Source organism: Rhopalosiphum padi, chromosome 3, assembly GCF_020882245.1.
Source record: "Rhopalosiphum padi isolate XX-2018 chromosome 3, ASM2088224v1, whole genome shotgun sequence".
Taxonomy (NCBI): Eukaryota; Metazoa; Arthropoda; class Insecta; order Hemiptera; family Aphididae; genus Rhopalosiphum; species Rhopalosiphum padi.
Genome location: NC_083599.1, coordinates 64,501,833 through 64,526,406, shown reverse-complemented (window position 1 = coordinate 64,526,406; position 24,574 = coordinate 64,501,833). Strand labels below are relative to the sequence as shown.

Sequence of the window (24,574 nt, the reverse complement as noted above, 5' to 3'; positions counted from 1 at the left end):
CAGTGAAAGTGATTAGGATTGAGTTTCGGACACGGCGTTGTGTTGTTATCAAGGTCGTCGCGAAGAATACACCACTTTGATCTGCTTTAAGGTCAGACAATGCGTGAACTTACCCGACTCCCACTGCCGAAGGACTCGCAAGTAAATGGTCACCACCGCGGCCACTTCTATAAATAGTACTTGCAACTCCGCGGAGACGTTGACTATCGCTTGGACATTCCCTGGTCCTGTTTCGTCTCCATAGTGTTCTTGCCAGTGCAAGTAGTTTCGTCTTCCAAATCATCCAATTATCAAGGTAAATATATTCATACCATGTTTCATAATAATGATTTTTCTATTATTTTGCAATTTGTTTTTAAACTTAAATAAAAATTTAAATCGTTTTAAATAGGTTAGCACGTCTAACTTCAGAGTAATAGATACTGATTATTTTATTTATAATTTTACTGTGTATAATATCATATGTTCGTTGAAATTAATGGTTTTAACATAACAAATTTACATGTTTAGAATTATGTTTGTAATATTTTATTTTACTGAAACTAAAAATTATATTAGTTTCCAATAAGTTTATCTTCTAAGAAAAGAAAATAAAATATAATAATACCTGTAGTTATGATTTTTTTCTCATTTTTTTCAACACCTATAAATTATAATGTGTATGTATTAAATTTACCATAAAATTATTAACAAAAAAAAAAAAAAAAATACTTTTAATGATATGACGAGAATCTTAGATGAATACAAATTATTGCCGCTATCTTTGCTAATAAATAGGCAATAGCAATAGGTAAAAACCAAATCGTATTTTTAAAAATGTTAAATATTAAATACAAAATATCGTTATTTTAAGATTAAAAAGTTAATTTTTAAATTAACTTTTGTGATGTGATTCAATATTTAAAATAAAATTTATTTAACAACGATTTTTAATAATAGGTCATAATATATACAGTCATACAACGTAATACCTAAAAAAAAAATTAACTAGTATTAATAAGTGTTATTAATTATAATATTAAATGTTCGATGAAAAAGGGGACCTATAACATGTAAATTGAAATATAATATTATATAAGTCATAAAGGCGTACAATGATGTAATATTATGCTATTATAAAAATATAAAATTGTATTGTTAGGCGAGTAAACATAAAATTTATGTTAAAAATGTAAATGTTATTTATTTGATGTGTAATTAATAATAATGCACGGTTTCAATCTGACATGCTTGGATTTAATTACTAATTAGATACTGGTAGAAGGTGTATTACCCAGTAGATAATGATGATGCAAAGATATTTAAATTATGTACCTATTCTACTTTATTTTATCATTTTTAATTTAAAATCAGATTTCTCCCCATCAGGCGTATTCATTTTTAATTACACGCGTTATAGTTATATATATATATAGCTACTTATACCTATATTATAATAATTATTAAAATTTGGGTAAAATACGAAAAATGTTAAGTAGGTATATCATTTACACGACTTAAAGTGACCCACATGCACTGCAAGTTGGAAGAGTATATTTGAATAGTTGATTTTGATGTTATATAAATCCGCGGTGTTTGTAGTGTTACGTGTATTTAATACTTTTATTGAATTCGATTATCGTTGTGAATATTACATGTATGTATTTAACACAAATTATTCAAATAAAACGTGTTCGGAATATTTTTTTTTGCATTTTTAAAAACACGAAAAACACATTTCTAATCAATTTTAAACGAACAATAATTCTTGTTTGTTGTAAAATAAAGTTTGTATCCGAGAAAACAATCCATCACTTAAAATTTAGTTTTTAATTTTACATCTTATTACCTACATATTATGTAATTTAATAAACTTCGAAATTTGAAACGCTATTTTAAAAAATATCTATAAATTAAAATTTATGTTAATGAACATAAAGTATACACAATTATGGGTACTCGAACACTTTGATTTTTAATATTCTGAATATTATTTGAGCTATTTATTTGAATACAGTATAGAAATTCTTAATAGATAGGTATATACATGAAAAAGATCTATGAATTATTCACTATGTTAAGTTATTATTACACAAGTTACATAAATAATAGGACATTATGATTAATTGTATTCGTAACAAAACAAGAATATATACCTAGGTACATAAAACTGACAATATAATAAGTATATTACAAATTATAATAGTACTATGCACGCGTTATGTATACAGTATGTATAATGACGAAAGACTTTCCGTTTATAGAAACTTTTAATAATAATTGTCATTTCGCAGTTGATAGTTACCAGTTACCACAAAATATAAAATATTAATCAAATTACCTACAACGACCGTATTAGTCCGACAGCCGACGTATTGTATAATGCGTAGAGAAATTAAATATCACGCCTTTCATATTGTATTATAAAATGTGTATACCTATTAAGAGTAAAAGATATTTGAATAAAATCGTTAACCAGCTATGAAAACATTAATTGCTAGATAAATACATTGAATATCTCGTTATTGACATCTTCTCTGCAGGATGCTATAAAACAGTATTGGTGATTTTTATTTAGATTGTTTCAAATTAATTTAAACTAAAAGTGAATAAGTAATAATACATCGAAGTATCCACGTTAAAATATATTGATAATTTGAGGTCCTCGGTTAATGGTTTTCAGAATAAAATTCAAAGTTGTAACATACGGAAAAAAATACATCGTATGACGTTTCGTTTGGTGATGTTTGTAATAGTATAATAACAAAGTATAAAAATAATATAGCATTAGTAACAGTTATGATAGCTCCTAAATTTGTTTATTAGGCTTAAAAAACCGAAAAAAATTATACAATATACGCCATAAAACGATATATTTCACGAATCACGAAGAAATCAAACAGTTTCCGTCGTAGCCAAAAAACAAACGACCTACGTCGTAAATTATATTTTTTTTTTTTTTTACCATTTTGATCGTTACCTTTTACAAAGATTTTAACTTTTCTAAATCAGCAGACATTTTTTAATTTCATATCGCTTAACGGAATTTTCTTCTTAAGATTTTCTATGTATAAATAATAAAAACTAAAGACCTAACCAGTGATTAATTAGTCATAAACTCATATCCCATATTGTGTTATACGTAACTGAGTCGTTTACATGTTAGACCGGTATTGATTGGACTAGTGGAGTGACAAACGAGCACAAGGGATAACTCGCGAAATGTTTGCGCACACCGGCACTTTAAATACTTATAGCTAATTGATTTCCTGGTTCGACATTAGGTTTTTGCACGCAGATTTATACGATTGTTGTGTACGACATTTGAAATGTCAAACTGCAGATGTTTGCAAAAACACACGAATTCGCCGATAAAACGTCTATTTCGCGGCAAAAGGACCACTCCGCCGCACGTAACACCGCGTACCTACCTACTCACTACGCGACTTACGCGTATTGTGTAACGGTGTGGTTCCGTTGAAATAAAATAAAAACCAAACGGTTTCATCGGCGACGACAAATCCGATCGGACAGATTTCTCGTCGTCTCGGCCGACGACGTATCCACACATTCCGCCGGCGACAATAATTGCAACGGTTACACGCGGCTTACAAACGTTTGTAACGAGTGGTCGACACGTTTACATACAAACCGGGAACCGAGAAGACAACGACATCACTATTATACGTATTATTCCTTACCCGTATAAATACACATATAATAATAATAATAATAATAATATAAATTATAATATAAAATGTACGGCGGCGCGGCGTTGCGCAACCTCGTGCGTACAGCGTGTGCGGTGTGTGTGTGCGCGGCTGTAATGAGATACGCTTTCGTTGCCCGTCGTCGTGCGTTAGAGCCGTTAGAGAGGTTATATGGTTAGAGGTACGCGGTGTGATTATAATAATGTGTAGGCACAATATTATTATAACGCGTTGCGGTGGGACTGCGCTGCGCTGCGAAAAAAAAAAACCTTTGCCTTTCGACTCGACAACGAATCCGACGCGGGACGACACGGGGCCGGCGCGACGCGTGTTGTTTGCACCGCTGCTGTGTCCGATTGTCGTGTAACATTACTTATCTACTCGTTGCGTGTCGTCGTCATATACCTACTCTGTACGACTGTTGTTATATACTATACGGGCGGAATACCTGCCGGTTAGTGGGTGGCCTAGGCGCCCGACCCGACCTGACCTCCGTGTTGCTCGCTCGGCTTGCATAAAAATATATACAATAAAATAACTGCAGATCGTTCTGTGTATATAAAGTACTGCTGCAGCGGTGGCGGTGTCGACAACGGCAATAATATAAAAAAAAACGCCGATGATTACAGCGAGCCGAATCGTTTCGAAATCCATTACGCATTTGCAGTAAAATCCATTTGTTCGGGTCGGTATTATAATAATAATATCGATAACAAACTGCTATAAAGTCGTATAATTGTCACCGGACACACCACCTCCGCGTAATATTATTATTATGCGTTATTATTAGTTATTACGTCGGTCGTTGGTTTGCACCGCGAATAGTGTATACGGTACTTATGCACGCCGTCGTCGTATACCGTAGTTGTACGGCCTATGCGGATGTCCGATATCGGTCGAAGATATAATATTATCATATAAATGCGTAGCTCTAGTAATATTTAGATGGGTTTTTTAAATTTGAAAACTAAACTCGCGCGCTGCGACTGCGTAGTGCGTTTTAAGAATAATTTTATATCGCGTCCTTTGCTCGGGTCTGGTACTACGATAATATTGTAATACGTCTCATACGATTACGACGAGAATTATTTTATGAATAAAGAAACGTGTATAGGTTACTATTTCATTTTCAAATTACTTAAAAAAAAAAACTAAATGTTTATTTTTATCTGAAACATACTTATTATGTTATAATTTTTCTACATTATTACGCATAATTTCAGACTGCGATGATTGCAATATTTGACTGTATAATTATTTGACTTTTCATATTAAAAAAAAAGTAATATTAAGTATTTACACATCATATGAAATCAACGTTTTATGATGATGAAATTGTGTAAGATGACATTGTACCGCAATTCATCTTACCGAATATTTTTTTTTTTTAATAAATGCTTTTGGGTAAATCAAATCGTTTTGAAAATTAATATTTAAACACATAATATTTTATACGGTTTCAAACATAAAAAATACATTATATTTATATTTAAGCCAAGTCGAAAGAGCAGTGTTATATGGTATATTTCAAAACACAAAAAAAACAACTTTGATATGTTTATTTAAAGTTTAAATAGATACTAGATTTTTATTATACTTATGAAATCATAAGTAAAATTGAAATTAAATTAACTGTTGTATATGTTAAACTTTAAACCATGCATTTTAATAATAAGAAGAACACATGTATAGCATCAAGTAGTACTGAAATTTAGGATTCGAATAAGAAATATAATAATTATATTGTATTAAAATTAATTGTTGAACACGTATAATAAATCTATAAAAAATAATAATAGTTTTGTGGTTTTTTTTCATTAGACTTTTTGAGGTGGGTGGTTAAAATTACGCCCACATACATTTTCATATACTTTTGTTATTGTTACGTTAATTATTCCAGTTCTTAACCATATTATTTTTTTTCTGTCACAGATGACTGGAACTGTATCTTTTGGACTTTTCGCCTTTGCGCTGACGGTGACATGCTGTTTGGCGGCCATCAACGAAGTGAAAAACCAACAACCCCCGTTACGCAGAAACCTGGTCGTTTCCTCAGCTTGCCCGTCGCTCAGAAATGTAGTCAAAGTAAGTCAGCCGCGCTTAAGAAATAGTAACATTACACAGTGTATACAGTGATATTACAAGAGAACATAAACACGCATCGTTAGATAAGTTAGCGACTGACCTCTGAACCACCGGTCGCTAGCAATAGATTGAGATACGATTATATTAAAATTCTCCTTAAAAATCGTATAGGTACGTATTACTGTTACACAAATCTCAAATATCATACGTACGTATCTATAAATAACATCGCATGTATCGATGGCGTCCGAAAAAGTTGATTTTTATTTTATTCGTTTCTCAAAAGACAGTTGCGGCAAAGAATGAAAGCAATTTAAAACGTATTATAATTTATATATGTATATTTAATATTTAGTCCCGCGACTATGGAAAACGTTTGAATACTTCACTCAAAGTCGGTGTTTGTTCGGACTTGTTTTATACCCCCTTTTTTTTTTTCTACAGACCCGTCGCGAGCCATTTCACAATCGGTTAGAACTTTAGCTTAGTGGTTTTGAAAAAAAAATCAACTTTTTAACGGTATATCCGTTTCAACTCCTCCTCCTCCTCTGGCCGGCGGTTGTTCGTGTGGACCTGCGGAGGGTAGGGGCTGGGGTTTCGCCGCTACGGATCGTTCTGCTGGCCACGACGACCACTGTCCGTACCGCGGCGCGTGGCACGACTCGTTCCACGGCCTGTGGCGAGGCTCGTATGCACTGCTCGTGGGGAGGCTCGTTGCGCGACCCGAGAGTTGGTGGCTCGTGATGCGGCCCGTCCCGCGGGCCGCAGTCACGACGACCGGCTCTTCCGGGCTCTCCGACAGACGGGCGATGGTCCGTTCCGCTTTGGTGGTTGCCCTTGGCGTATCCGCGAACAAGCCGACCGCGATCGGTTCCGGGTCCGCGGTGGTCGGCTGGGCCGCGCCCGACGTCCCGCGGGCCGCCGCCGTGAGTGACGGTTCCGCGGCGGTCGTCGTCGTCGTCGTCCACCACGACCGGTCCCACGGTGGCTGTTCCGTGTCGTCGCGGCCGACTCCGTTCGCGGCCGTGCGATTCCGCTTAGCGACGGCCCTTCGCCGACCGGCCGCCGTCGTCCGCTGTCGTCGATTCGTCCGGTTCGTACGATTCGTCATCCGATTTTCGCCGTCCGGGTCGGTCGTCGTCGTGGTCTTGGTCGTGGGTCGTCGGTCGCCGCCGCCGCCGCCGTCGTGGTCATTCGGTCGTCGTCGTTCACGGGCGCAGACGGCGGTGCGACTTCGGTGGTGGACGACGAGGCGGACGCGGGTCGAATCGTTGTCCGCGTTGCTGTCGTTATCCGACAACGACGGATCTGTAGGCGTTACCTCAATGTTGCCCATTTCTTGGGAACGGTGCGGGCACTGTAATCACAAAAGTTTTGCAGAAATATTTTCTGCGTTACCAACGGCGACCGGCGGTGTGTATTCGTATACGTAATAGTTGTGGCTGTGTAGAGCGAGGACTTCTACGCGGCCGAAAAAAAAAATGATAAAAAACATGAACAACGTTCGTGTGGGATTTGTTTCCGTCAATCAATAAATATATAAAAAAAATAAAAACGGAAAAATTGTCAAACTGGAAACTATATACGACGATCGAAAAATGTCGGTCCGGAAATAGCGTTGTTATATTTTATAGTTAGCGGCTAAAAGAACGTCGTCAGTGTATATATATATATATATATATATAGTATATATATATATTAGGCGAACTCTAGGTGATAGGTACCATATTCTTATTATTTGATAATAAATGAGAACGACATACGTACAGTGTACAAGTTCAGTGGTGCGTAATCATTTAGGATAAAAAATTGTTTTTTTAGAATTTATTATACTTTTCTCAATGTTTTATTGTACTTACGCGTTATTACATTATGATAGATTAAGTCAGGTTAAAATAAACAAATTACCATTGCAATTGAAAATTTTAATTAAAATATTTTGAAAAATATCAGCAGTTTTTATTTTTTTTAAATCGAAATAATTTCATTTTTTTTTTTTTTTATATCTCTTATGCAATATGCATTACACATATAAATATAATACAATGCATGTAATACGTGATTTATGACTAAGAACACTACGAGTGTTTGTGGATTATGAATGTGTACTGTAAATTGTAATATTGTAGTGTACAATGATTTAATAAATAATAATTAGGTATTACCGCGTAGTATCATAATAAGAATTATGACTTATTAATATGGATTTTTTTTTATAAGCAAACCTTATTTAAATCAAACTTAGATTTGACTGGATATGATCAAATATTATCACACTTGTAGTAAGCATCTGAACTATAAAATAAGAAAAGTTTATCATACGTGAATTTGTTTTTTTTATAAAAAAAAAATAATCATATTTTTTGCAATCACTTGACATTGCTATTTTTTGTTTCTAGGACCGAAAGAAGTTCACGTACAAAGGACGCAATTACTTCTACAGTGGACACACTCAACAGTACAAAACATCCAAAGTAGATTGGTTAGAAGCAAGAAATATCTGCCGAGAATAACTGCATGGACCTCGTATCGATTGGAAACTCAAGAAGAAAACAATCTCATTTTCCGATTGATCCAACAAAGTGAGTGTTTCAAATATTATTACCTGCTACAAGTAAAACGATGTTTATTCATTTTTTAATTATTATTATCATCTCGACGTGGTTTGTGATAATACGCTACAACTTTATAATTCATAATTATAATTTTATATTTAGCATGGATTATAGATACATTTGATAAAATAACACGGGTCGATTATAATATAATATTTATACTATTAGACATTAGGGATTTACTTATTTATTGCGTAGGTATACTTTTTATCAACTCGGAGTATGGATTCCTAATTTTTATATTTTTATGATCATGTTGGGTAATTACTGTTTTTTCTATAATACACTTGGTAGTTAGTAGTTAGTACTTACTTAAGCTATAGTAAGTAAGCTCTATCAAAATTTCAAAAAAAAAATACATAATAATATTAATTATAATGACTGTGAAGCGTTATTTTACGAGAGTTGATTAATGAATATCAAAATTTAAGACAAGGGCATTACTTTCATAACATATTCTCACTGGCCGAATCCAACAATCCAACTGTATATTTGAAGTTATTGTTTCGTATCATGCCTTTATCTATGTCTATTGCAAAAACTTAACCTATATTATGATCATTGTTTTATTTTTCAAGGCTGCTCTACCATTGATACTTTGACTAGATCAGAATTTTGTTTTAAACAAATCCAGCCCGATCTGGCTCAAAATGATTTAAAAATAATTATTAACATTATACATTATATACAAGTATACGAGCGTACCTATAATACTTGTCCATCTCATTAACTACTTGTTGCAATTTCGTGAGAAGGATTCGGCCCGTTACCGCTGATTAGTGTAATATAATATAATTCACCAACCATTTTAAATAGAAGAAAAATTGTGTTTTCAGTTATGTGTTTAGTAGGTGGGTGTGTAACACGTATTAAAAATCGTTGTGTATTTTAAAGTTTTCCGATGACCTTCGCAGCTTCACTATAGGTAACTGAAAGTAAATAAATTGAATAAAGGACTCAATAAAAAAGTAATAATACGTTTCTATTTGTAATAACTAATAAGTAATAATGATTTTATAGTTAGATACGCCTATACGTATATGTATATTAATAAATTTGTGACTGACGGAAAAAAGAAGAGCGAGGTGCCGATGTTGTATAATAGTGGCTTAATGTATAAATATATTAAATATAATTTAGTTTGTTTATGTAATTCGATTCGTAGTTCGTAGAACCATTAGTGTTCTGCCGCCCAGTTGAAAAGAAAACACAATTATTATTTAATTTTACCATCATTATAAAGAAGTGTTATTATCAAACGTATACCTATTGACACTATTATTGTCCAAACAGTTTCACTCATATAAAATATAATATCGTATTTCACGGCACGTGCTTCCTTTATGAACTATCTAATGTGAAACTTTTTTTTTGTGTTCAACTAACAGTCCTAATTACGTTTTGTATTACACGCCAAAACAGTTTTAGAAACATTTTAGCTCACTAAATTCAATCGGTTTCTCCTTGTCATTTTATCTAACAGGTAATAGATACATCAAAAAACTTAATTTAATCGAAAATTTAATTTAGTTAACACTAAACCGACGACGTGATATTTTATACCTTATATCATTAATTACATTTTTTGATAATATTCTTCAAATACTATACATAATATAATATACATTTTTAATACTATTCATAATATAGAATATAGATATAAATAAAGTGTGTATAATTTTTCAAATTGCAATAATATATTGTAATATTGAGCTGAACAATTCATGGGATTCGCGTCATTATCGATTGAAATAATTGTGTTTGTTGTGACAAACACAATTCGATTTGCATATTCTTGTTATTTCTCAACATTTTACCTAATAAGTTTTCATTAAAAAAAAAAAATAAAGATCATAGATAATATAAATGAAAAGCTTTTATGATTTTATTCATTCAAATTAAATAGCTAGTATTTTGATAATATAATTGAATTTCATAAAATCTTTTCTCGAAAACATTAGTTTGATAGTATCAAATTTAAATTTAATATAAAAAAAAATATTAATAAGTATTGTAATTCATTTACATTTTAATAATGTGTTTTACATGATTATTCACAAATATTGAGCAATGGCCTAAACAGTTACTAAAAATAAAACGAGTGAAGTAAATCTAGCGTGGCCTTTCTAAGGTTTACGAACGAAATATTGAAATCTATCTAAAACAAGAAATCTAACGGAGAGGAAAATCATAAGTCGTCTCTATGGTAATAATTTACCTCATGCGCAATCGAATATTGGGCGTTGTATCATAGACCATTACCGTTTGCAAGAGGATGCTTTAGTTTTTCTTAAAGTTTACGATATCAAATAGTGTGATTAAATTGATCTTCTTAAGCACTAGCTGTTAGTAAATTCATCACTAACGATTAAAACGTATAATGTGTATGAGTCCAACTCATAAAAAAATAATCATACTGACTGATCACAAATCTGTATATACTATACCCACGACTCGGCTTAAAACTCGCGACAGTATTATACTATTATAATAACAAAATCGCGACCGGAGCCGGCCGTTATACTTTCAAAACAAATCCGATGGTTGTGAACGATCCCCCTAACAGTCGATAATTGTTGTCGACTCGTAGACTACACAGTTTGTACTGCCTCCAACCCCGTCTACACGACAACAATGTTAATAGCAATAATCGATGTTGATGTCGATGTTTGCATAACATTGCAACAGTAGTGCGGTATGCGAGTTATGATACCTGTAATACCAATATAATGTGTATCACGGGGTCATGGCGTCAAAAATCGATTAATTTAATGATTCAAAAAAATTTAACAAAACGCAAACGGGTGTCACCGAATCGCGTTCGAGGGGCACTGTCGCGACTCGTGTCAGGGGCGGCTTTAGTTCTTTGCCTGGGGGGGGGGCAATATTTTTTAAATTAATATTATACAAATTATATATATATAATTTAATACTGTGATATACGTATTATATAAATATTATAATATTATATATTCTGATGGTGTTTACGTTGTATTAATGGCGATATTATCGGTGTTTCGCAGACGACGCGCCGTACATCTGGACCAGCGGACGGCTGTGCGACTTCAAGGGCTGCGAGAACAGGTCGGACCTTGAGCCGAAGAGCGTGAATGGATGGTTCTGGTCGGCCACCCGGGGCAAAATACCGGCCACCAACCAGACGTCGACCGGTTGGACGTACAGCCCGTGGAGCAAGAGCGGCCACAAGAAGACACCGCAACCGGACAACGCCGAGTTCGACATCAACGGTACCGTCGAGTCGTGCCTGAGCGTGCTGAACAACGTGTACGGCGACGGCATCGCGTGGCACGACATCGGTTGCTATCACGAGAAGCCGTTCGTGTGCGAGGACAGCGACGAGCTGCTCAACTACGTGGCGGCCACCAACCCGGGACTCCAACTCTGATTGCCCACACAGTCGATACCATAAAAAAAAAAAAATCACCCCCCCCCTCCTCGAGTCATCCCCCCCACCCTATATACGGGATAAGCGACAGCCGCCAGTCACAGTGCAATCCAAAATATTATATTTCCGCCGTGTACCCCGGTAACAATAACACTAATGATAATATATCATACTCGTCGACCGCGAATTCAAATCGGATATCCGTGCGATGTAGAAGGCGCCGGTGACGGTTCCTCCCACGTTATTACGGTATAATATTTTAAAATGCCGCGCGTGCGTCGTCGGCCACTCGGTAAATCACTGTCAATAATAATTGGCAGCGACATCTATCGTCCATGACAAATATTCAGGATTCGCATACCACGTCATCGGTCCGCGGCGGTACGGTCGTGTAATTCTAGTTTTTCATTTCTTTCTACCCGTCATAGTACCCATACTATACCGTCGTAGACTTGTAGCAAATTTTACAAATCGTATCACGCGATTCACGTTTCTCCGGGGCCCCCTCAAAACAACAGTCGTGGTACACATACGTCGTCCGCACAGAACGTTCTCGGTAATATAATAATAATAATATTATATAGTAGTCGTGTCTCGACTTCTCGAGTCGTTCAAGTCTCCGTCCACGCAGGACGTATTTGAAAACGTCATAGAATTCCATTCCGTTCTGAATACCTACTCGGTCGCATACGACTCGCGCGTCTTGTCGCGTCTCACTCCGTCCCCGTCCCCCAATCCATAATCGTCGTTCATATGGCTTAAGTTTATTATTATTATTTTATTATTTTTTTTTTATCTTACTTTTTATAACTGATGTATTTCGGTTCACTAGAATTTAGCCGCGACCGCAGTAGTTGTTGTCGCGACGTATCTTTCGTTTTTATATTACATAACTATTGTTTTCGTATATGAATAAACGTTCGGATGATACACATTTGTGTATGAACTTCTTTCCTTTCGTGTCCTCGCGTCATCCACGCCCGCCAATTCCGACGGACTGCCACTTTAATGTCCCTACAAATTACAATGTTACCATTTATCATGTTGTACAGTAATGTTTTACTACGTACCTACAATATTATCGAGGTTGCTCCTGCCGGTCATATTCCCAAGGAGCAACGTGTAGGCAACTCATTATATTGTCATGCCATTTAGGCGTGAAAACTAAATGAACGTAATAATAACATGAGGCACGAGCGTGACAACATATTATTTATTGGTTTTATATATTCATATTATTTATTGTTTTGAAAAATGCTTTTGCAATAACAAAATTTTGAAGATTCGACTGTACCGTTTTTAATTCTGATAAAAGTTTACGACAATATAACATCTCGAAAAAAAAATGAAATTTCTAACATAACCGCGATAGATTTAAAAATAAACATGGTTTTTTATCGATCATATTAATGATTGAAATTAAAATTTCCAAAAATATCTAGGTTTTTTTTTATAGAGGAAATTTAATTGTATCTTAAAATGTATAATGCTAATATTACGCTCAGTCTCATTACATCTGTTAATTAAATATAAATCCATTTAGACACCGTTTGCTTCTTTATTTCATTAATGTTTTGGCCACTCGAAATTCAACGAAATAATTTCTTAGTTGATTTATATTTATAATATTTCAAATATATCAACGTCTTAGTATATAAAAAATACCAATGGAATGTTGATTATCAATCATGACTCATGATTAGTACGATTAACTTTATATACCATTAGTGTTTTAATGCTTTCATTGGTGTGTTTTGGATTAAAATTCTTCGTCAGAATTAATCGTAAAAAGCCCCCATACACTTTATTTATAAAACTACTAGTTGCAAGTCTTATAAATATTTTACACAAAAACAAAAATAATGAAAATTGAGCCTAAAATTGAATATTTTTTTAATCTTGTTAATTAAATATTAAATTGAATGTACCATATATTCATAGGTATTAATTTTCGAATAATAATGAATATCACAAAAGACATAAATATACATATATTTAATTTAAACTTAACTTAAACTAAAACAAAACAAAAAAATATTAATAAAAATAATAAATTTTGTTTTAATTAATAATACTAACAATAATTTAAAAGTATGTACTTTCAAATAATACGAGTAATACATGTTATGGATATATATACAAAAATAAATATAAAATAAAATATTGAAATAAAACCATAGAAATTATTATTTTATTCTTTGATAAAACGTCATATTGCCATATTTAAAATTGATAGTAATCAAAACTTTAAATAATTAAATGTATTGGACGAAAAATCTATTTGAAACTATTTATATAAATTTAAGTATAGAAATGTTTCCATTTTTATATGCATTATATTGCATATAGTAAGAAATAAATTTTATTCATGCGTCGCGCGTCGCCATGTTCTAGTATTTCTGATTCTAATGAAAATATTACATGCAAATAGTATGTGACTTCAATAAATTGCAAAATATTGAGATGTCTTGAATAAAACATTGAATTACATTTGAAGTGAAATGCTTCAAAACTTCAACTTAAACAAAAAAACCGATTTCTAGATTTTTCACCACAAACTTTGACCGAGATGAAAGCGGCAGCCTTTTATTTTTATTCTAATGGGAAATTTAAGTGTTGTATTGGAATGGTTACGTTATGTATTTGCATATATTATTCATTATCATAATAGTAAATAACCAAGATAGACGAGTACAATCGTTGTAGTTCTGCGCGCGCACATTAATATCTCCTCACGATAATAAAATATTTTATAGATACTAAAATCTATATATTAGTACATAACGTTAAAATGTTTAAGAGTACAAAACTTGTGTACTTGAATTTTTTTTATCGGGAATTCGGAATACTATTCGTGTATTTACTCTTTTTTCATCAGGACACAACTGATGTAGGTACCAATAATTTTTTCGGGACACAAATCGTTAACTGCGGATTAAATATATTGGTGTTTCATTATGCGTCGATTCCAGTTTATTTAAATTTGTTCACATTTTTGAGTAAAAATTAAAATAAGTTGCATAATTTTTAAATTATTGCATAATAGTTGTATATTTTAAAAATCATTGAATAAAATAATTTCAAGCTCTATATTTTATCAGAACGGAATAATAGATGGTAATTGAATAAACTAACCAAATTTTTTTTAGTAGCAATATTGTTTAAAAAAAAAAATTAAAAATAAGAGAATAAGAGAACTTATGTTTATAATTAGCTTAAACAGAGTTATAATATTTTGAAAATTTTATCATATGTATAAAATGTTGATATAATCATGTGGATAAAATTTCAATTACCTATAGTTATTTGTTATTAATTAATATCTTTTGAGATATACAAAAAAAAAACTAGATTTTGTTGAAACCTTGTTCTGTGTAAAAATTCTAGTTATATTCACGAAACACGCTACAAGTATTATTATATTAATTATTATCATATAAAATAAAAAACCGACACATGACCACGAATACAATTCTTAGCATTATGTTTATTCATAATATAAGTCAATTCATTCTAATTCAGTCTGACATAATTAATTGTTTGTTTCGATTTGAAATGTTACAAAGTATTCTGTACAATCTATAGATAATTTTCTGCCGAGTTCAGAATTTTTTTCAGAATCAAAATCGGACATCTTAAATTAACTTTAATTTTGTCAAAACTTTACGTCTTTTGAGCTCAAATTGACGGCAGTAGCAAAGCCCCTTAATATTTTGAAAAATTTTAGGAATATTTAATTTGTAGGTACCTCTTAAAAGTACAAACTGATCAACCAGAAATTTCTTTCAAAGTCGAAATACGAGTAAGATATCCTCTGAAGAAATAGTATGCTCAAATAATTGTTTAAATAAAAATTTAATTTAATTTAAAATTTAAAATCAGTTTAGTGCCTATTTTTATCCTATTGTATAACTTATTTTATAAAAATTGTTATTATTATTATTATTAAATATGTTTCAAGTATTTATTTATGTTATGTATTTAAAACATTCTGTCGTTTACTAATATGGGCGTATACCACTCGTATCTATAATTAATAAATAGTATACATAGGTAGGTACATGGAATTATATTTTGTTATTACGTAATTATAATTTTTTTTTAAAACAGTATCTACTTATATAATTTACGCAGGTATACACAAACTGATATATATACATGGCTACATAGCTAACAATTTACAATTAATAAATAATAATAATTATACCGTCATGTGTATATTTTTTTTATCTAGTCGATGACGTAAAACTGAGAAGAATACACAACTATTCAACGATGAAAAAATAATTAGGGTACATTATTACATTTTTTATTGTTTTTGACCACAAATAAAACGTCGGTCCTCAGGGATGTAGATGGATATTTTCAATTTTAAGGGAGGACGATTAAATAAAGGAAATAAAAAAGAAAAATATTCAAACAAATTCAAACATCCCACAAAACACTACAATATGCAAACGATACTTTAATTACCCGCTTACAAATTTTGATAATCAAATAAAATATTTCTGTAACAGCAAGATATCAAAAATATGAGAACTGTATTTTGTAGGTAGGAGATACTAGGTTGCTTTTATTTTTATTTAAAAATTATTTTATATTACAATATATCTATGAATTATTTTTGATTGTGCACTCCTTTTTTTGGAATGATTTCCATAAATAGATTTTGATTTCCTTGTTTAAATTAGGTATATACATATTACCTGCAATGTCGGCCCGGGATCTATAGGGCCTAGGAGGCAAATTTTTCAAGAGACCTCTCAAAAATACCCCTTTAACTTTTTTTTTTACAACTTTCATTGTAGTAAAAAAAGTTCAAATGTTAAGGTTAACAATATCTTTATTTAAACAATATTTATGTATCCACAAAATGTAATATGTATAAAACGTTAAAAACTATGTAACTGAACAGAACTAGATTATTGTATAGTACAATTTATATTAGTAATCCTTTTAATAGATTTGATGAGTTAGCCACATTGTCAATCTTGCCTCACAATATACCCAGGGCCTGATTTACCAATTCGTGGGTAATATCCCTGTACAATTTACAATTTTGGGCCCCAAATTGTCCATCTTTATTTTCTTCAACGCTAAAATAAAAATGTACGCATAATATATTTTTAAACTAATGCTGTAAGTATCTAATTAGTATATGAGTAGTTGGATCATAGAAGAGTATGACTTCATATTGTTATTAAAAATGTATTACCTGGCGATTGTGCGCTAGTAGATAAATCAGTTCTAAATGTAAATTTATCTAAACTACCGTGAATTTTTTTGTTTCTTGATCTCGTTTATATTTTAATTTTCTCTTCATTTAAACCACTTAAATATTATTTTGATATTTTAAATAATTAAAAATAATTCACAAATGACTAATAAATATACAATAAATATGATTGACGTATAAATCGCAGGACTGAATGCACCACGCAACTACGCAAGACAACGTCAATAGTATTATATTACGATTATTAGTTATATATTATTATATTATTATTATATAATATTACGACGATAATAACGACAATGAAATTTTGTTATCGTCAATGCTGACTAAAACCGTCGTTTTCGAGAAATCCCCATTATACTTTTTACATACTGACCCACCAAAATATCCAAGTAAAATTGTGTTTTCTCAAAATATTGTGATAAAACGGTACATAATTAATTTTATATGACTGAAGTCGGTGGGCCCCTCTTACGAGTGGGCCCAGTGCAAATGTCCCATTTGTCCTTGCATAAATATGGCCCTGAATATACCTAATATTATGATACATTTTCAGTTCTAAAAATAGGTCTTATAAATTGTTTATCATTTTATTATTACAAATTATTTTAATATAATTTTAAAGTAATAAAATGTACTCGTGTATTATAAAAAGATATAATGGATCTGATCGCGCGCATACTATTGGGCACAGAATAAAAATTTTAGTAAATAATTTAATTCATTTCTTGAAAAATACGGGTCGGGGCCTCGGAGGCGATCGCCTTCTAGCCGCCTCTAGGCCCAGGCTGACACTGCATATTACCGAATAAATAAACATACAAATTTAATGTAATATATAATAATATTATCAGTACCTTAGTGACAAATACCCTTCGCCAACGACCATACCACGTTGAATACACCAGTTCTCGTCCGATCACTGAAGTTAAGCAACGTCGGGCGTAGTTAGTACTTGGATGGGTGACCGCTTGGGAACACTACGTGCCGTTGGCTTTCTTTTGCTTTTTTAATGCACAAATTATTTTGTTTAAAACTGATTTTACGTAAAAGTGCACGATTTTAAATTGTTTCCTAAATTATTTTTACTTAACTAATAACTAAAATTTTTAATTTTTACCTCCCAAAAGTAAAAACGATCCAATTGCTAACAGAAACCATCCTCAAATTTGAAGATTGAAGCATTTTTTTTTACCTATTGTGTATAAAAACGTGAAAAATCCATATATTCATCGCTCCGTGCAGAATCGAAAACAAATGGATTTTGACAAAATGTTTCATATTAATAATACTACTTCTAATAAATCTAATTTATCTTTTTAGAATTAAAATTGTATCGCATTAACTTACCTACTTAAATCCTGTAAAAACTATAGGTCATTTAGTCTAAAATTGTATAGACTTTTGCTTAAAAATATTTATTTACAAGATAAATGATAAAAAATGGTACTTGCATATCAATTATACAAATATACAATACGAATATTTTTAAAATGTTCATCATTGCCCCTTTCCAGATTATATAGATTAGATTAGATTAATATTCTTACAGATAAAGTAAACTTGAAGAAAATAATAAATTATTGCTCCAAGAAAATTACTGTAAATAATAAGTACAGATAATGAGATAAATAATACAAAGTGTAAGATACACAAGAAATTATTTTTAAAATTAAAAAATAATGTATAATTGAATATTAACAATATATATATTTACCTACCTAACATTATAAGATGTTGTTATGTAAATTAAAAAAAAAAAAAAGTAAAGAATAGTCTGTACTCTGTAGATATAAAAATGTCTATAATATATTATTGAATACATTTTTTAATGTTTTTTAAAGTAAAACGTTCGTAAAAATAGATTTAACTATATTTAACATACAAATGTATGAATAACGAATAACAATCTCTTATTTCAGACTATAAAATGTCATTAAAAATATATTTGGAAATATATTATACTATTTTAGTTTAAAACTCATAAATATCTATCAACTTCTAATTTTCAAATGAAAATACTTTTTCTTACATATGCAATTAGTTATCAATTAAATTGTATGGTATTTTAATTAATTGGTAGCTATTCATTTGAAAATGTATTTAACCAAAACGATTTTGAAGCACTCTAAAATATATATCGTAAATCTACGTAAATGTAATAATACTCACATTAACTATTACCATTGAGTATAGATAGTATATTATATTATATTATCTATACTCAATGCTATTACCTACGAGATAACTATGATAGATTGATGATAGTATCGTATTTATAGATTTGGCTCACTTGAAAATAAATCGTTAAATTTAACCGTGAGAAGATATAATATTAATATAGACTATATCAAAACTTCAAACTATCAACTTAACTTAAATACAACAATATATATATATAAAAGTCTACAACTGTTCTCTAAATGATTAAAAGTATTACCTAAGACAAGTATTAACAAAAATAAAAACGATGCATGGTGACTAGTTGCCAGTTGGTTTTCGATAATATTACTGGCTTGTCGATAAGTCAGATTGTATTGTAAACACATTAAATTTATAATTCATATCATCGGACTTTTACATGGGGTTTTGGAAAAAAACTTAATGGATTTATATAGTAATATTATATTCGTTACATGACTAGTTCCTCCATCACTATATGACTGTTACAACTTGTTTTTAAAGTTCACAGAGTATTGAGCGCACAAAACACAAGACTATGTTGAAATAGTATTTAGTTAATGTGTAATGTAAAAGGCATTATACCCTTATTTTTGTTTTATTTTATCTTTATTAAATATACGGGATAAACCCTTTTGAACATATTATATACATTACATTTACATTATACAATATATATATATATATACATAGGTACATTAATTACATAAACATGACGAGATATGAGAACATCTACTTACAATAGTAATAGCCACGTGACGTCATCCGGCCATGGCACGACTAACTGTGTTCAGCGTGTTCTGTAAGTTTATCGCTTTAATATGATACAATAATATTATGATGTGTGTATTATGAGGATTTCGATTTTTTTCTCGCTTGATTTTATTTATTCGTCGAATATGACAATAAAATCAAAATGTTTATACTACTAAGAAATCTAAGTATAATGTGCCTTATTTTATGGAAAAAATAAGTGTTTAGGATATAATTACGTATAAATTATAACTAAAAGTTCGCTATAGTGAAACATCCGTAAATATACGTAGTAAAATGTATAGGTTCCTATATATATATATATACGTAATGGTAGCAGATAAGGTACATGAGAATTTTGTTCGTTAGAAACATTTTTTCCTACTGTATACCGTTTATCCTTGGTTCATAGTTATCATATAGGAGAAACTCTCGTAGCTCAAAAAAAAATTTATTTATTGTTTCCCTGTTAATAAATAAGTGACGATTGAATTATAAAATTAATTATTGTTGTTTTAATCAGAAGACACGAAAAAAATTAAAAATATATAATATTAAAGCAATGTTTTTACAATTAAATTTGACGGTTTTAGAATTCGAACTTAACATTTAAAATATTTCTAACATTTTTATATCTACATATATTTTTGTTGATTATATGTAGCTAATTATGGTATTTAGTTTATTAAAGTGGTGCTTAGTCTGTAAATATTTTTAAACTGGACCTAAGATGTATTATATTACCGAGATACTTGATATATTATTAATATAACCAAGTAATAAATAATAACTATTATCTTTATAATAATAAAACCTATTTATACACCATTCAACGATACGCCGGTATTAATTTAAAAGTTAATAATAACCAATATTTAATTAATTAATAATAATTAAAAATATAAAATATTCAAGATCTTTGGCGAAGATCGATATTATCGATACAAGATTTATTATTATATAATAAAAAAATAAAAAAAATTTCTAATAAGTAATAATGTTATTATTATGTTTAACTAAATTGTATTAAAAAATTGTATACATAAAAATTGACGAATCCGCTTCTGCACGGAATTTTTTTTTCGTGTACAATTATTTATCAATGATAAATTATCATTGAAATCAAATACATATAACTAATATTATCTATTATACTAACCTATTCATTATGATATACACTCACAACCTCTACACAGCAGAGCGACTTCTCTGGGCCTCTGGATTTTAAATGGTTTTATTTTAAAATATAAATGATGCAGTACAACAATGTACAATACTATTAAAAAAAATTATTATTTATTTGTTTTTGATACCTATTTGCTCAGTTTAGATTAATTTTAGTCACTATACACTAATGCTGGAGATTAGTAAATAATTATTTGTTATTATTGATTAAAAATGTATCAAAATGAGCATTTTATTAAACCGTTGAAATTCGTTTTTTTTTAATATTATTATATAAATTATTTTAATATAAGGTATTTAGGTTTCTTATAACTTGAATCAAATATTATCTTTTTCAGACAACAATTAGTATCAAGAATTTTGTTTTCAATAATATCTATATTAGCGGTCTAGCGGCTTAATTGAAAACACAATATTATTAATAGTGAGTTGGGACATACATGCGTAGTATATACGCGCGATGTTGACGATAATTTTATTTTACAATACATTTAATAGGTAGTATGATAGAGAAATAAACTGAAATTTCTTATTAGTTATTGTTGTACTGGGATTTTAATGTTAAGGAAATCGTAGTCTCTATTATTTTTACTTATAGTTACCCACAATAACAAAAATAAAATTTAAATATTGATTGAAATGTATAAGTATCTTCCTTTTTTAAACTCATACATTTGAATATATTATTATATAATATTGATTTCAATTTCACTCATCAATATACTTATATAATATATATTATATGCTGAATGGAGCGATGAATATATTGATTTTAACATGATAAGTTTTTTTGTGTCTGGAAACACTTTTTGTTGAAATAAAAATACTTTTAAAAATGGGACAAGATGGTTTCTGGTAGCAAATTGTATCTAGTTGGTACTTAGGTTACTAAGAATTTGGAAATATAAAAAAAAAAAATAAGGAAAAACTGGAGTTTTTATACAAATCATATTTTTGACAAAATCGTTTTTGTGTTTTTGGTGTAATTCATAGCAAGATTTCACACGCGTTTTTTTTATATCTATATAAAAGTATTAAAAATATAAAAGTATTATTCTTGTCTATGTACATTTGAAGTTAGAATTTTGACGAAATTCGTAAAAATCACAAAAAAGTTGATAATTATTTTGTAGTAAGATATTCATAAAAACTTTTCTTTTTATATTTTAAGGTTTGAAAATTGAATACAAGATTCCTCATAAGTATTTCATTCTGAAACTATAAAATCAAATAAATATATAAATTAAATTATTTTTTATAGTCATGTTACGTCCCGACTTAGGACGATTCATACATCAACGTAGGAATGAAGACTTGATGTATAAGTGTTAGTAAAATATTTATTTTACGTTTACGACTTGCCTCTGAATGTCTTGGATATCCCTACCGCCTGTAGAGCTCTCGTCTCGGTCACCCTTACATACGGTCGATTTGCAATAGAGTGCTATGGTTATGGTGGTGGTGACTCCGTTGACACAATAAGGGGCCCTCGACGCCTCGTATCAATATTTAATATTCTCGTCGTTTGTATCGATATCCGTCTTCGCGAGTTTCGACTTTTCTGAGAAATGAGCGACGTGTGACCATCCTTAAATGTTCGAATTAAATAGTATATTATATTTTTTTATCGATATCCATCCTGGCTTTCACATGCTTGTGTTATTAATTTATAAAACGGAATATGTGTCACCAAATAATATAATATTAATATAAGAGTTTTTATGCTTTATAGCCACGGGCTCATAACCGTAATTTAAAGTTCAAATTTGGACGAAATTACTTATTTAAACAATAAATAACAATGTTATTGATTATTTTTTTTTATAATTTATAAACATCATTTACGGGAACTTAAAACTTTTAACGTACTTATATCATATTATTATGAATTTTGCTGTAAGCAATGCAATTTCTGATTTCTTTTAAGATATTATCTCTTTATACAATACACCTATTTTTACTGTTTTACGGTATTTACAGAAAGATATTATTTTGATTTACATAATTTGATTGTATTTGAATTATTGTAATAATTCAAAACGATACAAACAATTTAATAATGCAATATTTTTGAAAAAAAATTAAATCAACATACCGTAATACACAAATAAAAATTAATTACTTAAATAGCTATTTAAAAAAAACATATCATGAAATATACTTAGTGATATACTGATATATTATAGAGTATAGACTTACGCACTCTACTAGACCGCTTCCGCTCAGAATCTTTTTTCATGTGATATGTGAACTTATATTTAACAGACACATAATAGTGACCGGCTCGACAACTATAATCTACAGTAGAGCTGTACAGTTTTATTTTGATTTCAATATAAAATGTTATATAATAATGATAATGAATTTTATATTCTTACGCACTATCAAATATCAATTTAATTTTTTCTGATTTGTTATTTGCTTTTAAACATATTTATTTATTTTATTTTTTAAATTTAAATTACCACTCTTAAATATTTTTATGATTTTATTTCATTTTCTACTTATGAGAAACTAACCTTCACTTGTGCGTTTTATACACGTCGTTACGTGAGGTTATCAAATGTGCCTAAAAAATGAAATCTTGGCTATAAATTATTAATTAATAGTTGTTATTACCTACCGATGAACAGTATTTGATTTAAACTTTTGCTAAAAAACAGGTGTAGATACACGTTATAAAATTATATGTTATTCATGAATGTTTAAATATATGTATTTTTCTTCTTCAAATTTTAAAATTATTATAAATCAATACAGAACAAACTATATTATCATGGTCGAAATGAAAATGTAACTTGATTTATATTAAACCAGCCAATTTCGAAGTATTAACTATTGAACAGTTACAAAAACAATTTATTCCGTTAGGACAATCACTTAAAATTTTCAAATTAAAAATGTCAAACAATGTTAAAATAAAATCCAGAAATCGTAATCAAAATCCAATGTTTAAATATTTTAAAAAATATATATTAAAAATGATCACTGTTTAAAAGGATCCACAGTCCTTAGTATATTATTAGTAAATACTTTATATTACTGGTAATTATTATTTAATACATTTTATGTAAGTATACCGTTATTGATCAATTTGTGTAAATATCATTTTTGGCTATAGTATATATTTATTTATAATATATAAACGCCAAACGGCAATTTTAAATTAACAGATAAAGTTTAAAATTAATAGATATAACAGTAATATAATAATACAAATACACACAAAATTAGAACATATGGAAAAAACACAACATAATATAAACTAAATGGTAATACCGTAATTTAGTAATATAAAACTATGATACAACATATTTATAACAATTATATTATATAATTACTTATTAAAATCAAAATTAAGATTATTCAGATTACGAAGCATTCTGTGTAAGGGGTGATTATGTCCGTATAATATATATAAGTC

At 30.0% G+C, this 24,574-nt stretch overlaps 1 protein-coding gene and 1 non-coding gene across 2 annotated transcripts; both read left to right on the top strand.

Annotated features, from left to right (window-relative positions):
- Positions 1 to 136: 136 nt before the first annotated feature.
- On the top strand, positions 137 to 12,246 carry LOC132924011 (uncharacterized). Its single transcript, XM_060988066.1, has 4 exons — positions 137 to 295; positions 5,622 to 5,774; positions 8,174 to 8,356; positions 11,413 to 12,246. Exons 2-4 carry the CDS (start codon positions 5,672 to 5,674, stop codon positions 11,793 to 11,795), a joined length of 669 nt encoding a protein of 222 aa, XP_060844049.1. The 5' UTR covers positions 137 to 295; positions 5,622 to 5,671; the 3' UTR covers positions 11,796 to 12,246.
- A 5,662-nt stretch (positions 12,247 to 17,908) lies between these two features.
- Positions 17,909 to 18,027, top strand: LOC132928093 (5S ribosomal RNA). Its single transcript, XR_009661970.1, has one exon. It is a non-coding gene; the product is annotated as a 5S ribosomal RNA (ribosomal RNA).
- The last annotated feature ends 6,547 nt before the right edge of the window (positions 18,028 to 24,574 follow it).